The 14690-nt window shown below is 35.8% G+C and overlaps 2 protein-coding genes across 4 annotated transcripts; one reads left to right on the forward strand and one right to left on the reverse strand.

The window, feature by feature from the left end:
• The first annotated feature begins 1542 nt into the window (after nucleotides 1-1542).
• LOC107596443 (excitatory amino acid transporter 2-like) lies at nucleotides 1543-3807 on the forward strand. Of its 3 annotated transcripts, XR_001610363.1 has the most exons (3): nucleotides 1547-1949; nucleotides 3191-3244; nucleotides 3401-3807. XR_001610363.1 is itself a non-coding variant. In XM_016287186.1 (2 exons), exons 1-2 carry the CDS (start codon nucleotides 1689-1691, stop codon nucleotides 3470-3472), a joined length of 333 nt encoding a protein of 110 aa, XP_016142672.1. In that variant the 5' UTR covers nucleotides 1543-1688; the 3' UTR covers nucleotides 3473-3807. The 3 variants fall into 3 exon arrangements, 1 of the variants encoding a protein (XP_016142672.1); XM_016287186.1 differs by lacking the exon at nucleotides 3191-3244 and having other exon boundaries at nucleotides 1543-1949; XR_001610362.1 differs by having other exon boundaries at nucleotides 3191-3807.
• Nucleotides 3808-6389: 2582 nt separating this feature from the next.
• LOC107596490 (uncharacterized) lies at nucleotides 6390-12957 on the reverse strand. Its single transcript, XM_016287236.1, has 10 exons — nucleotides 12714-12957; nucleotides 11223-11388; nucleotides 10952-11091; nucleotides 10772-10846; nucleotides 10186-10286; nucleotides 9985-10153; nucleotides 9092-9499; nucleotides 6970-7035; nucleotides 6789-6867; nucleotides 6390-6676 (listed from the first exon to the last, which is right to left on the reverse strand). Exons 1-10 carry the CDS (start codon nucleotides 12781-12783, stop codon nucleotides 6481-6483), a joined length of 1470 nt encoding a protein of 489 aa, XP_016142722.1. The 5' UTR covers nucleotides 12784-12957; the 3' UTR covers nucleotides 6390-6480.
• Between the last annotated feature and the right edge of the window lie 1733 nt (nucleotides 12958-14690).

The following is a 14690-nucleotide window of genomic DNA, read 5'->3' on the forward strand; positions in this document are numbered from 1 at the left end:
CCTGAAGAGTCCATGTGTAGAGGCTTCTGTGACAAAATCATGAAGAATCTGTTACTTAACGAAGCAGATATCGTCCTCTTTTGGAGGGCCAAACAAAGAAGTTTCGCTTTCACAATGAAACACACAGCGTCTTCAGGACATGGCAGCAACAACAATACTACAGCGAGAATAAAAGTTACACCTTCTTTCTTTGCGTGAACATTTGGGCGGCGTTATGCAAATCTTCCCACATCGTGATGTAGACATCTGGGGGCGTGTTAGAACGAGCCGTTTTAGGTAGGCATGGTTGACTCTTAACTTTTATAAAGAATATCTCATTGAATTTGAGACTTTAGTCTTTGCAACTTTACAGATCTTCTTTATGCACGGAGAGCTTGTAACACTTCAAAGAGAAAGAAAAAATTGAAATCGCATCATATGACCCCTTTAAGTTTCTACATTATATTTAGTAGTAAGTTATTAGTGGTGGCTATGGCAGAAATGTACAGTAAGAATCATGCAGTTAGTTACATATTACACGTAATCAAACAGATGGTGAACATATTAACTGCAATGATTATATGTTGCGATTAAACTTTGCGAAATTTGGTAGTTTTATATGTTGTTCCAGGGTTAGCATCATCTGAGGTCCTCTGGGGAGTTGGCATCATCTCTTCTCAGGTGTTCGGTCATCTCAGATCTTTGTAAAGGTTGGATCCAGACTGAAGCTTGTGTAATTCCTAGTGACAGAAACAGAGGAGCAAATAGAGACGAAATAAATAAAATAAATAAAAATCAGATGCAGAAATAACACCTGCAATGACCTCAGAGTCAAAGTTATAACCACAGTGTTATAGCTGTGGGATAACTACAGAAATAGTAATTTTGTAATGATTAAACCATTGTTTGTCCTTTCAACCATTTTCTTTGTAATCCAGTATAAGATAAAAAAAAGCATGCCTTTCAAATTTAGGGTGGATCAGTTTCAGCACCTCATCAGCAGAACATGTCCAACAACAATAATTGTACCTTGATTTTTGTAAACCTTGAGAGAATTAGGACACATACTGAGTTAAATAAAGGGAAGGCAATGATTTAATTTGGCTTGTTCGGAAGTTGAGTTATGAATAATGACAAGAATTTCTGAAATCTTAATATGTGTCTTTTGCAGTGCTGGGACATTACCTGTTACTTTCCGCTGTCTGGAGGAAAATCTGGGCATTGACAAACAACAATAATTGTACCTTGATTTTTGTAAACCTTGAGAGAATTAGGACACATACTGAGTTAAATAAAGGGAAGGCAATGATTTAATTTGGCTTGTTCGGAAGTTGAGTTATGAATAATGACAAGAATTTCTGAAATCTTAATATGTCTTTTGCAGTGCTGGGACATTACCTGTTACTTTCCGCTGTCTGGAGGAAAATCTGGGCATTGACAAGAGAGTGACTCGATTTGTGTTGCCTGTTGGAGCAACGATCAACATGGATGGTACAGCGCTTTATGAGGCCGTAGCAGCCATCTTTATTGCCCAGATGAACGGAATAGAACTTGATCCTGGAGGGCTATATTATATGATTGAGATATGATATGTAAATGATCTCCACTTTAAAATTAGTTGTTAAAGTAAATCTCATGGCATGTTTATCCATTTGCTTTGCATGTTAGAACAAATCCTTATGGCATTTAGATTTGTTTAGCCTTGAGAGATGTGGCACCTTTCTTTGCTTCTTTCTGCTTTATCAAACAGGGACCGTTTTCGAACATCAGTCAATGTCGTTGGTGACTCGTACGGGGCTGGAATCGTGTACCACCTCTCCAAAGATGAGCTTGACATGTTTGATGCACAGCAGATAAGGCCAGATGACTTTGAGATGGCCAAGACACAATCCTTTTTTGAAAATAACACTAACCATGGTGTATATGCATCTCACAACTCCTATCAGCCGGTCCAAATAGATGACTGCAAGGTACATTTTACTCTCACAGACATAGAAACCTGTATGTAGATGCTTTTATTTCTTTCCCCGACATTGTATGTACCATTGTGATTTTTTTTATTTTACACTTTTTGTATTTTTTGGTCATTCCTGATGTGAATGCATAAGACGTTAAACAGAATGAAGGAATAAATAAATATGGTTTATTTATTTGTTCTGGTGCTTGGTGAAATAGCAGTTTTTGAACACACTTTGTATATCCATATCAGTATCTGTACATCATCAATTTGGCAATTATACATATGTGCACAGTAAATCCTTCAAATGTTTGTATAGTACTAATGCCAAGATGCCTTTGGCTGTTCTCGAATGAAAAAAATTAAAGTGAAACAAAGCTGTGCATTAAGGCACACCTCATTTTTGCCATCTACATTTTGAGACGACAAAGACTGCTATTGAATTTCTTTCAAGCTTAGTGTTTTTAAGCTTGACATAAAAGTGTTTGTTTTCCATCAGTAAGAGAACTGCAGTTGTTTTCTTTCTTTTTTGTAAATTTTATGCCTCTTTTTTAGTGTTATGCCCTGTGTTTCACAAATGCATAGGTCTGTGTGGTAGCACGCGTGGCATTTTTTCCACAACCCCTTTAGAATATTAGCTTTGGGCAGAGATTCACTGTAATTAGTAAAAAAAATAAATAAATACAACGCTTGTATTTACAAAATATAACAATTCAAATTATTTTCTCTATCTGTATTCATACAGACTTTGTATATCCATATCAGTATCTGTACATCATCAATTTGGCAATTATACATATGTGCACAGTAAATCCTTCAAATGTTTGTATAGTACTAATGCCAAGATGCCTTTGGCTGTTCTCGAATGAAAAAAATGAAAGTGAAACAAAGCTGTGCATTAAGGCACACCTCATTTTTGCCATCTACATTTTGAGACGACAAAGACTGCTATTGAATTTCTTTCAAGCTTAGTGTTTTTAAGCTTGACATAAAAGTGTTTGTTTTCCATCAGTAAGAGAACTGCAGTTGTTTTCTTTCTTTTTTGTAAATTTTATGCCTCTTTTTTAGTGTTATGCCCTGTGTTTCACAAATGCATAGGTCTGTGTGGTAGCACGCGTGGCATTTTTTCCACAACCCCTTTAGAATATTAGCTTTGGGCAGAGATTCACTGTAATTAGTAAAAAAAATAAATAAATACAACGCTTGTATTTACAAAATATAACAATTCAAATTATTTTCTCTATCTGTATTCAGTCTTTCAGCATTCTGTAAGGAATCCCGCTGCAGCTAATTATTATCTGTCTTGTGGTGGGTACATTTCTGTGAATTTTGATATAAATTATGCTGTTAAAATATCAAACTACCTGGATTCTCTGCTCCAAACCATAAACAGTTAGCAGCGGTTAATGCATTTTGACTGTGCCTTTGGTCAAACAGTTAGTTGTCCCTGATAATTGCTTTCAGGTAACCTTGGCCTCAAATGGCTCCCCTGCGGACTTCTCACTTGTTGAGGAGGAATCATGGATACGCGAGTAACACAGCACACAGGTCCAGCTCCGCCTTATCCTGAGTCCCGCAAGCTTATTCTTTCTGGTGAAAACCAAATGCTAATTTTGTACATATAAACAGTCAGAAGTTACCAAAGAACGTTTCATATGCACAAGCAATGACTTTTGTATGACAATCTCAGTACTTTTGATACACAAAGGGAAGAGAACGTAGCTCGAAGTAGCAGGTGGTTCAGTCAGGCTGCATATTATTTACACTCAAGGATTACGATAGTTAGAATTCTAGGCCTTGGGTTTGAGGATCAGTCTGACACCTGCTGCCTTAAGGCTACCGCATAGAAGGATCGCAGTGGTTTGTCCAGTCTGCTCCAAACCATAAACAGTTAGCAGCGGTTAATGCATTTTGACTGTGCCTTTGGTCAAACAGTTAGTTGTCCCTGATAATTGCTTTCAGGTAACCTTGGCCTCAAATGGCTCCCCTGCGGACTTCTCACTTGTTGAGGAGGAACCATGGATACGCGAGTAACACAGCACACAGGTCCAGCTCCGCCTTATCCTGAGTCCCGCGAGCTTATTCTTTCTGGTGAAAACCAAATGCTAATTTTGTACATATAAACAGTCAGAAGTTACCAAAGAACGTTTCATATGCACAAGCAATGACTTTTGTATGACAATCTCAGTACTTTTGATACACAAAGGGAAGAGAACGTAGCTCGAAGTAGCAGGTGGTTCAGTCAGGCTGCATATTATTTACACTCAAGGATTACGATAGTTAGAATTCTAGGCCTTGGGTTTGAGGATCAGTCTGACACCTGCTGCCTTAAGGCTACCGCATAGAAGGATCGCAGTGGTTTGTCCAGCCCCAGATTGACCCTAGAGCACTACTAGTGGCAGGAGGAGAGAAGTGCAGCTTGTTTGCTGAAGATACCTTTGACTGGCTTGGCTTAGGTGGATTAACCCTTGGTGGCAGTACTCCAGATCAGCCTCTTATAAGAGCTTACCAATGTACTTAGAAGTTCTGAAATAGTGGTTTGCCTCCAAATGCTGCCACTTATTTTTAGACGCTGCCCGACGTAAATGCCACATCAGCAATTACAGAGCGATCAGACATGAAGTATGACATTGAGTCGCTTGACGTTATCTGCAAGGACTGTTAATATCCTGCGTAGTGGACTGAATAGTTTGCATTCAAACATTAATAAGTCTCCATGTGTGGTTATGTTTGAGGAAAGGGACTTGCATGTGTGTAGGTTTTGTAAGTATCTGTGTGCTTTGTTAAGTTGTCAATTTATTTATGTATTTATTTGCTAAGTTACAATCTTGCCTTGAAGATATCAACTGCAAATTGCAGACAGAAGACTTTATGACATTAATATTAAATGCAATCCCATTTTCTTGGATCTTAGACCACTAATTGTGTTTGATTCTCTGAGGAGCCTTCTTGGATACTCAGATATTAAGTCCAGTTGAATGGATTCTATATTCACGCTGATAAGAGAGGCCCTCAGGTTATTTGGTGCTCAGGTTGTTAGCATGTAACAGAAAAGAGATGACAGAATTGAGATTGGTAGTCTGTAATAGCAACACGATCAGCATTCCTCTTTTGCACCAGAATCTTAAAATGTTCTCATTAAAGTGCCTCCTTGCACTTTCTGTACATATATATATAAATACACATATGTATGCTGTCATATTTTAGATGTATTTTTCATGCAAATTAAAGAGTAGTATTTATTAACTTTTTGCCTATTGCTTTATAAAACATGTATTAAATTCAGTATTTTACTAAGTAGATTAGAGCGTAACAGGTTGTCTTAAGTAGTTATTGCTATCATATACTGTACAAGTCACATGGAACAGGTGGCTGTGAAACATTGCCTGATGAGTAAAAATGTATGTATATGAATGTAAGCATATTTTTCACTGTTACAATTCATGATGATATCGTGTCTCAAATATTGTGTATTGTTAAACATTTTGGTAGGAATAATGACACTAGGGGAAAAAGTCAAATTGCTAATCATTATAAACCAGGCTTGCTACAGATTTAACAGCCTTGTAGAGTGCAGAGATCTTGAGTATGTATCTTGAGGAAATGATACACAACCTAGATACAGTATCTATAATGTAAAAGTGTGGCAGGGCCTGACACATCTTTAGAGGTACAGTGATGTATGTTAACAAATATCATATGACCATCCTGCTCTTTTTATTTGTGCAGCCCTGTTTGGTTCCAAAGACATTGTATTACTTGTCAACCAGACTTGATTTTGCATCCACTTTTTAAATTTGTCTTTTTCTTCTATTTTTCTATGAAACACCTGTAACAAATTGTAAATAAAGGCAATTCTTCTTGTCTCAGTGGTCTTTCTTTCTTTCTTTCTTTCTTTCTTTCTTTTTCCAAGTCTTTAGGAAGTAATGCTAAATAAATGAAAAAATAACAAATAAAATGTAGTAATGACAACATTAAATGATATTTATCATATGATTTTACATCTCACTCATGCATTTTTACATCCAGCTACTCTAAATGAACAAATAAAAAATAATAATAATAAAAAATCCAATACCTTGTTCAAATTTCATGTTTTATTGAAAGACTCATCCAACATAAATGTGCTCTAAGAGCTGACAAAAAAATACATCTTTATGGGTAATTTAATAAATGGAAAGATTTACATTTGCTTCATTGCATTACAAACTGCATAGGGTTTCTCTATTCAAATTAAAACTTTATATTAAAAAATGCATTATATCCCACACAGTACATAGTACTTACAAACCAGTATACAAATGTTTTCTCACCATATCATTATTAACCATCAGTCATTAAGAGATAATAAGCATTTTCTATTATTGGAGAAAAAAATAATACTTTACATTAGAAAAGGAATGTGAAACACAATAATCTTTTTTTTTTTTTTTTTTCTGAAGCAACAAAAATGGAAGCGACTCTGAGCAGAAAAAAAACATCACTAGTGCAAAAGTACAGAAGAGTTCAAACCTGTTAATACACAGTATGCAGGATTTAAAACATTACATTAAATACTCTTTCTCATGCTCATCCAGACAGGTAGCAGTAATGTCATCCGTTTTACCATTCAGCTTCGCAACACTCTTCAGTGCCACTACCTCCTGCTCTTTCTCTGACAGTGGCAGTGTTTCTGTTTTACTGTAGTCTTTGTTGTGCGCTTCAGTTGTGATGTTTCTGCTCTGTCTCGGTCCGTACCACCTAGGTAAAGTGTTACATTCAGTAAACTGAAGCTGGACCCCAATGGCTGATGAATGCGATGGATTCACTCGATGAAAAAAATAATCATAATTAAAAAAATAAGCAAACTTACTTGTCTCTTGTAGCAATTGCAGCAAGCATGCATACTATGGCTCCAACAACAACACAGAATGCAAAGATTATCAGCCAAGCTGTAGAAGGGAAAAAATGGTAAATTGACAGATTTACATTATGTCAGTTGAATGAAAAGTCAAGAAACTGATGGCATCAGCAGTGCTGTCACAAGAACTTACTAGATGGTCCATCATCCTTTTGAATAGGTGATGGAGGTAAATTGGATTCTTCGCTATTCGGTATGTCTGCAAAATATACATTTGTAATTAGACTTGATGACTTAACATACTGTATTATGCATTAACATAAAAAATTGCATTAACAGATTAAACAAATGATGATACTCAGTGTTGGGGAGTAACTTGTTACATGTAACAGAGTTACGTCATTTAATTACAAAATAAATGTAATTGTGATTAGTTACAGTTATACTGGGGAAAAGATGTGTAATTAAATTAAGGTTACTTATGAAAATGTTAACGATTACAAAGGGGGTTACATCTGAATTTTTTCACACACACAACCACATACCGATTTAATTCACTTCTTTCATAAATTGCATCGACTGCTCTAAAATATGAGACACCAATGTTTCAGGAGTTTAGGACACAGAATAGGAAACGTGCTTATTCGATAACTGTTTTATTTCCTATTTGGGTTTATGTATATGCTTTATTTTTTAAGATTAATTGTTGACTGTTTTTCCGAGGCATTGTTAGATGCCTGTGTTTTCTGTCAAAACTATGCAAATATTTGATTTCAAAACCAGTATCATAACTATTTCTTGTTATTTCTCTGTATTTATTCTAAAAGTAAAAAAGAGGTGCTAAAGCCTGATTTTGTGGTGGCTGTGCTTTAAATTAAACTATTGCACGGCTCTGTGAAATGCTTGATTCTGATTGGTCAGTCATGGCATTCCAAGTTATGTTATTCCCCAGTAACAACCGGTAAAAGCTAATAGCAGAGGCTCATCCGGGTAACTTAAATCAGCGCTATATGCTTACTAGCACCAGTTTTTCTTGGTGGAAGTTTTGCGTTTGGTTAACTAATAAAGCATTAAAACTCAATTCAGTATTTTGTATACAATTATTTAATACTGTCATCCTGGTATCACCGACTCGCTCTCTCGTTTCATACAACCACAGCTGCTGCCATTTTGCAATGATTGTTTTGTACACTGTAATGGATTATAAGATAACTAACAAACTGGTAAGTTTTTAAAACAGTTTCAACTTAAATATATATTTGGATGGATTTCATGGATTTCACGTGGGCCGGATCTGGGCCAACACTATGTTGCTGTCTAGGATCTTTTATCACCTTAGTTATTTATGTGGTGAAATGTTGTGTAATAAGTGGTATGACTGCACCGTATCCCTTAAATGTCTGTCTAGTTTGAACTTGCCATTTTCTAGCAACTGCTTTCTTCATGGAAGCTTTGCATTCAAATATTTCGACTCTATCTTAACTAATCTGTGACCTATTACATTTCCAATGCAACCTTCCCATCACTGATTATATTAAACATTAATATTAATTAAAACATAGCTTATTTGTGTAACTATCATCAACTATCTTATGGAAGCAAGTTTTTGGCTTAGACTAAAAAAAGGTAATTTTAAGATTAAGTTGAATTATAGTCATATTGTGACATATGAAGTCAAACTGTAAAATATAAAGTCAGATTTATGAGAAACATCATTGTGTGATAGGAAGTTGGATTTTTCTTTTTTTTTTTGAAGTGGAAGGCTTCCATAGAAACCAGGCACATGTCTTCTACACAGTTGTCTCACTGACAGCTATGTTAGCCTTTATGATCCACAGCCAACCCTAACAATATCCAGTATATAAGGGTCAGGATTTTTAAGGATATTTACCTACAGGAATCTTAACTAATCTGTGAACTATTACATTTCCAATGCAACCTTCCCATCACTGATTATATTAAACATTAATATTAATTAAAACATAGCTTATTTGTGTAACTATCATCAACTATCTTATGGAAGCAAGTTTTTGGCTTAGACTAAAAAAAGGTAATTTTAAGATTAAGTTGAAGTATAGTCATATTGTGACATACGAAGTCAAACTGTAAAATATAAAGTCAGATTTATGAGAAACATCATTGTGTGATAGGAAGTTGGATTTTTCTTTTTTTTTTTTAAGTGGAAGGCTTCCATAGAAACCAGGCACATGTCTTCTACACAGTTGTCTCACTGACAGCTATGTTAGCCTTTATGATCCACAGCCAACCCTAACAATATCCAGTATATAAGGGTCAGGATTTTTAAGGATATTTACCTACAGGACTGGCATCCAACTTTCGGCCTTTTGCATCTTTTATTTTCTCCTTATTGTTGTTTTGCATGGATGTACCCTCAGCTGCCTCTGACGAAATTGCCGTCATTGTGAATTGACTAGGCTTAGGAACTTCAAAAACTGTCTCACTCATTCCTGATCCACTGCCCTCTGTATCAGGGAACAAAATACTGGAGGTAACAGAGGATGTGCTCTTCCTAAAATGGGGCTTGCTTGTAGGGCCTTTGCTGTCTTCACTGTGTGTCGTTGTAGAGTGTTCCTCCAAGGCAGGCACAGATGAGGGTTTCAGAAAAGAAGTTTCTCTTTTTACTCTTCCCATGATCTCTTCCAAATCTACTAGAAAGCCTTCAGTTTCGACCTCCGTAAGGATGTCTTCATCTGTTTTTTCATCTTTGTGAGAAAACAGATAAAGGATTACTGCCAAAAAGATTAAATACGTTAATGATACATCAGTGTTTTGCATTTCTGTGCTGATACCAAAGCAAAATTAAAGAGTGGAATGTCGAGTTTAAACCACACAGATACTTTGCTATGTTGGTACAGAGTGAATGGTTAAACGAGAAACAATAATGAAGAAATCACTTCCTGAGTATTCAAATACAATCAGCAACTCTTTTGTTCGTCCTTCATTGTGGTACTGCAGGTGCGTAAAAATGCGTGAGGTCACAGAGATATGACTAATGCTTTGGAATAGGTGTGGTTGGATAATGAACAATGATGTGTATGTCTGCTGCATGTCTTGCTTCTTCACAATACACACCCCTCAACTCAAAAGGTAAAGTTAATGCACCGATAGTCTAAGCCGTTTAAGACAAAAAGTCTGCAATGATATCAAAATCTAATTCTAGGTACTGCAGGGAACAATAGGAACTTACTTGATGTGGCTGTGTTTCCATTGGTAAAGCCCTCAGAGTTAGATTTACCATTATCATCACAGTTCAGTGATGCATCTTTGTAGGAGGGAAATAAAAAGTCAATAAGACAAAACCTGTTTGGAGCATGTTTGTTTTTATAGTGTTTGCCAGTAAGATACCCCAGTTTCTTTATACTCTCACCTGATGGGTTAAAGGTTTCAGAAAAGAAGTTTCTCTTCTTACTCTTCCCATGATCTCTTCCAAATCTACTAGAAAGCCTTCAGTTTCGACCTCCGTAAGGATGTCTTCATCTGTTTTTTCATCTTTGTGAGAAAACAGATAAAGGATTACTGCCAAAAAGCTTAAATACGTTAATGATACATCAGTGTTTTGCATTTCTGTGCTGATACCAAAGCAAAATAAAAGAGTGGAATGTCGAGTTTAAACCACACAGATACTTTGCTATGTTGGTACAGAGTGAATGGTTAAACGAGAAACAATAATGAAGAAATCACTTCCTGAGTATTCAAATACAATCAGCAACTCTTTTGTTCGTCCTTCATTGTGGTACTGCAGGTGCGTAAAAATGCGTGAGGTCACAGAGATATGACTAATGCTTTGGAATAGGTGTGGTTGGATAATGAACAATGATGTGTATGTCTGCTGCATGTCTTGCTTCTTCACAATACACACCCCTCAACTCAAAAGGTAAAGTTAATGCACCGATAGTCTAAGCCGTTTAAGACAAAAAGTCTGCAATGATATCAAAATCTAATTCTAGGTACTGCAGGGAACAATAGGAACTTACTTGATGTGGCTGTGTTTCCATTGGTAAAGCCCTCAGAGTTAGATTTACCATTATCATCACAGTTCAGTGATGCATCTTTGTAGGAGGGAAATAAAAAGTCAATAAGACAAAACCTGTTTGGAGCATGTTTGTTTTTATAGTGTTTGCCAGTAAGATACCCCAGTTTCTTTATACTCTCACCTGATGGGTTAAAGCAGTAGACATCAGAAAGATAATCTGCTGCTTCGGGACGGAAGGTGATCTCAGTGGAACTGGAGTCACAATTTGGACCATTAACGTGTGGGAGGAACATGACATTTTGTCCATCTATCCAGCCGTATCTAAACAAAGGAGTGGGATTAATTTAAAAATTAAGTACTGCCATTAGGTAATATCAAAAGAAGTGCATTTATGTCTAAACATGTTATTTAGCTCTAGGCTAAGTCTATTGTAATCAGCTTGCTTTCTTTACCTGCATGTTCTCAAGCCTTTTTTATAAGCCTCATTGACCTGTTCCTGTGTTGCGAGTTTGTAACCTAAACTCTGACACAATTCCAAAGCCTGTTGGAAAGTTAGAGAGTAACGGCTGGTTCCCTCAACAAGGAAAACACCGGCAAAGCTGCATTTGCCACTAGAACCTGTCAAAAGAGAAACTAATGTGAATATTCAAAGTCAGAAATCTTAATTTATTTATTAATTGTTTCCCGTGTACAATCACACTAATGATTAGTTTGTAAATGAGGGCCAGATGTGTGTGTGACGGATTAGCAATTTAGCATTAGGTATCATTAGATAAATCTCTTAATGATTCATTGCATGTGCAGACGTGATCACATCTGTAACACATCTAGGCCATCTGTAATCCACTGACTTCGTAAATGACCTCTCGTTTTTTTGTCTCAAAATAACACGTTTAGACCAGCATATGGTTTTAAGGACATCAATTAGTGGAACAAGTGATAAATAGTGCGCAGAAGAGGGAATAAGTGAGTTTAATGAGAATAGAAATTACAAATACAGTACTAAAGAAGCAAATTATGCTTAAAGCAAGAAAAATATGCAATAATCAATTAGTTTTAATTAATATCTTGCGTCATTGTATAATGCTTTAAGAAATATTAGATATTTTTACTGGAAAACAAGACAAAAAATACTAAGAAAATCATATTTGCACTGAAGTTAAAGTCTGAGATAGGAGGCATAGGAGAATAAATAACTCTTGAGAGAGAGAAAAAATTATATGTACAATAAATTTAACAATCCATGGGCTGTATTACAGAAAGATCATTACTCTGGCATGCTATCTTATCTGTAGCCATACTGATATCAGTTAAAACCTGTCAGATCTTAATTTCGTTCATAAAGATATAAAGTTTATGTAATACAGCCTCAGGCCTTTATCTTAAACCATAACATATGAAATTTATCTACAAAGGTCATCATCAATGCACTAAACGTAAACGAGAAAAGAGAAGATAGCCTGCAAAAAACTTTATTCACATTCAGCTGATTCCACTTTTGCTGTCATCTAAGAGCCACATAAAGTTAATCTTTAATAAGACGAATAATTTAATAGCTCTGTTAAATGCAATTTTTAGCAAATCTCAATTTAAATATACATTTTCATATTGTACTTTACAATGACGTGATGCATAAATTCACTTGTAGCATTTGCACTGATTACTAGTGGAAACGTGTGGGAACTTTTTTCTTTTCTTCTATGGTTGACGTCTTTAAAGTCTCCCAGATAACAGCAGAAGTCAGATTAATGATGGGGTTTAACCATAGCCTTTGTTGTGAAAAGCAAAAAGGGTTACAGTCTCACTACTACAGTCATATCAGTATCGCAAGTATGACCTCATCTTGCAATTGTAAATGCGTCTTGACCAAGACTAAGTATGTGAGCCACCCGCCACCAAAGACACCTCTGAGATAAATAAGTAACACATTCCCCATCACTCACCCTGAACCGGGGCTGCCTGAAGTAGAGCTGGTGATCCAGTACCAAATACTACAAGTAACAAAGTCCACATGTTCAGTTCTGTGTCATGTGCTAGACAAAGGGAAGTACTGTATACCTGTTTGTTGCCTCTTAACCGGTATGGTTCTTACAATGCTTTGATTCCCTTCCAGTCTTTGTAATTTTCTGAACCCTCTAGAGATGTACCTCGCCTCTTTTATATGCTCAGACTAAAGTACTTGGTGACACACTCTGAGCAATGACGGGTGGTGCTATGAAGAACACACCCTTGTCACTGTCTCCCACACTTCCTCTCTATCTGCGTCTGTGCAGCCAGCATTAACATGCCAGACACCTTTGCATAATCCACTTCAGAGAAAACCACAGTTCTGGTGAATCTCAAGGAGTTACAGAGATCAGTTTGTTTATGTGTGCTGCAATTTTAGTATTGCTGTAAGTACATGTGTAGTAATTTTGTATTGTACTTGTTAGTGAACTATTTGCACTGATCTAAATAAAATTATTCATGTGTTCACTTACTGGACCAACGTTATATTAAGTGCTTTTAACTACTATGTACTAAGTAATAAATTATTAATTGATGCAATTAACTTACTGTGTAAAATATGTTTTATGTTTACTTATATTCATATTTAGTAATATGTATACTATTCTATATTCTATACATTCTATAATTTAAGGTACATTTCATGTCATTGATGGAATTATGTATATTTTTAACAATTTCCTTCAGATATGCATTTTATTAATTAAGAGAGTACTACACAAATTTTATGCACTCGGTTCTTCAATTGGCTTGAAATGTCTTTATGTCTCTTAAATTACAGTTTTTGCACTGGCCAATTGTTTAATTGAGTCTTGAGTTCAAAATAATGAATAAAAAATGTTAAGGTCAAGATTATCTAGATTAAGTTTCAAGTTTCTTTCTACAATCAAACATAGACAGAGTTTAAATTGAAATGTGTTAACCAAATATCCCCCTACAAACTAAAAAATGGTTTATCATAAAACTGTGACCAGTGTCATGTGATGGAATTTTCTTCTGTGGCGGACATTAATGAACACATTATAGTGTTTTTTCCTGATGTTTGAGCTACAACGACTTATTTCCAAGGAGTATATTAATATCCTGTGAACTATGTTGGGTACATTATTATAGTTTGCAATTTCCTTATGATTTTAATTCAAATAAATTGCTTAACCTGCTTAAGAAAATAATGTTTGGTTGGCTAGACAAGGCCTTCCACTGAAATGAGTCAAAATGGTGAAATTGTCAACTATGTTACCTGTCATTTCATACAGCTTGTCCGGAACATAGTTGTTCCGGACACTCTTTTTTTCCCCCTGTAATATCAAAATATAATTTAATGATTAGGCTTGGCAACTATAAGACAAGTTATACTGATAAAATGTATAAACTGAATCCAATAGTTGTCTATTGAGAAAGCATTTTGTTTTTGCAATTTTTTCCTGACGTGAAATGTACCCTAAATTGTATAAATACAACTGCATGTAATTGCATGTACACCTTAACCCAGCTTTAAACCTAACTACACCATGAAGCCTGTTCCTATCCTTACCTGTATCCCATCGCAATAGCAGCAAAAGTGTTTTGTAATACAATACAAATAGGCTATATACTAAAGACACCTAATATTAAGCAGAAACAAAATACTATATAATATATGTTTATGTTTTGATAAATGTATAGTATTGCTCTTCTCAAGATGAAAAAGGTGAGCAGTGGGAGTAAAAAGCCTAGTTTGCAGTGAGGAGGGTGGCCTCATGTATTATGGTGAGTCAGCGCGAACATTGCTGTGGTGTGGCTGACTCAGGTGTGTGAAAAAAGGCCTCGCCCTCATGTGTGCTGATACACGTTCACTTCCTGATTCAAGAGCAGGAAGAAAGTGAAGGTGGCTGGTAGGAGGTTATCACTTTTTTTTCTCATGTTGGATCTTG

The sequence above is a fragment of the Sinocyclocheilus grahami genome, unplaced genomic scaffold (genome assembly GCF_001515645.1).
Source record: "Sinocyclocheilus grahami isolate Dianchi unplaced genomic scaffold, SAMN03320097.WGS_v1.1 scaffold219.1, whole genome shotgun sequence".
Classification (NCBI taxonomy): Eukaryota; Metazoa; Chordata; class Actinopteri; order Cypriniformes; family Cyprinidae; genus Sinocyclocheilus; species Sinocyclocheilus grahami.